Source organism: Fulmarus glacialis, unplaced genomic scaffold, assembly GCF_000690835.1.
Source record: "Fulmarus glacialis isolate BGI_N327 unplaced genomic scaffold, ASM69083v1 scaffold11179, whole genome shotgun sequence".
Classification (NCBI taxonomy): domain Eukaryota; kingdom Metazoa; phylum Chordata; class Aves; order Procellariiformes; family Procellariidae; genus Fulmarus; species Fulmarus glacialis.
Window position 1 is genome coordinate 68,458 of NW_009232866.1, and position 1,529 is coordinate 69,986.

The window sequence follows — 1,529 nt, forward strand, 5'->3', positions numbered from 1 at the left end:
CTGTGGAGGGAAGGTAACACGTTAGTCCCAGTTATCTGAATTCAACATCACACACTATCACAATGTCCTTCAGGAGTTTTGCTGGTGTTTGTGCATTGGCCACCAGCCCAAACCTCAAAGCATCGTAGCTAAAAGGCGGCTCCAACCTTTAGGGGAACCAAGCCAACCCGTGGATCACAGGCTCAAGGGTTAGCTCCAGCAGGGAAAAGCTTTTGCGTAAGTCCCTCAGTTAGCCTGGGCAACTGCTGGACGTGGCAGCGTGGGTTCGTTACAAGCCAAGGAACCAGAGGATGGCACGGTGCAAGCCACATATGCTCTCAATAAGCCTTCTGAGACTCGTCAGTGGGTGAGTTACTCGTTGATGAAATACAGGAAGAAGAGCTGCGTTTAACAAAGAAATGTTAATCTTTGTCCACAGACTCGCCACTTGTTATTCTATACATGCACATAGGAAAGGGCATCAAATAGGTTACACATTGTAAAATTGCTTTCTAAGCTCAACCTCATATGATGTCTATTTCTCTATTTCTTTTCTAGCATACGTCTTTTTACAAATACTTCTCTGCCTATATGAATAATTAATTAAGGATTTGGGAAAGTAGTGGGTCCTTATTACAGCACTTCTTCCTTCTCTGTTACAGGAATGACCTGCCAAGCTCGAAGTTCATACATTACCAGTGAGATCCTGTGGGGCTACCGTTTCACCCCTGTCCTCACTCTGGAGGATGGATTTTATGAAGTTGACTACAACAGTTTTCATGAAACCTATGAGACCAACACACCAGTTTACAGTGCCAAAGAGCTGGCAGAGATGGCCAGCCGAGCAGAACTGCCCCTGACGTGGTCTGTTTCCAGCAAGCTGGACCAGCATGCTGAGCTGGAAACCGAAGAGGAAGAAAAGAATCAAGAAGACCAAAATGAAAGAAACGGTGATGTGGCCAACTTGGAGAATGAGTCCAAAGTGTAGAACGACTGGAGGCGTAAGGGCCACACCATCTCCTTTATCTTCTCCCTCTTTGCTCCCCTTTTCTGTCTCCAACATGCCTTTTTCTTTCTTTCTTCCTTGTTATTCTTAATTCTGGGAAAATAAATACTTAAGATGCGAAATATCTACCTGCCCAATTTAAACTCAAGAGATTCACAGACTAAGTAAAGGCGTGGGTTAAAGCTGCAATACCCATTATGGATGGTGGAATCTCGATCCCCACCCCGGTAACGACTGCTGGCTTCCTCGGCACCTCCCTGAGTTCAGACCTCCAGGTTTATTCACATCAACAACAAAAAAAAGCAAAAGCAATGGGAATATATACAAGGGATTTAAAAGGAAAGACTAATTAATGCTCATCAAAGTAACGGGCCTTGGCTCCAGTTTTTATGTATTTCAGAACAGTTTCACATGCTGAATGACAAGCCTCTATGAAATGGGCCTTGCAGCTTTAAGACGAAGGTGAGCAGAGGGATCTGCAATCCAACACGATACTGTACATATGCCTTATGTAATTACTTTCTCTTTACATTTAGTAATAAAC

General features: G+C 44.0%; 1 protein-coding gene across 1 annotated transcript in view; it reads left to right on the top strand.

The window, feature by feature from the left end:
• Window positions 1–967, top strand: part of KCNJ6 (potassium inwardly-rectifying channel, subfamily J, member 6) — a 40,349-nt gene extending 39,382 nt beyond the window's left edge. Inside the window, exon 2 of the mRNA XM_009585119.1 lies at window positions 642–967. Coding sequence (XP_009583414.1) covers window positions 642–967 — 326 coding nt within the window. The remainder of the gene's footprint in view (window positions 1–641) is intronic.
• Window positions 968–1,529: the final 562 nt, after the last annotated feature.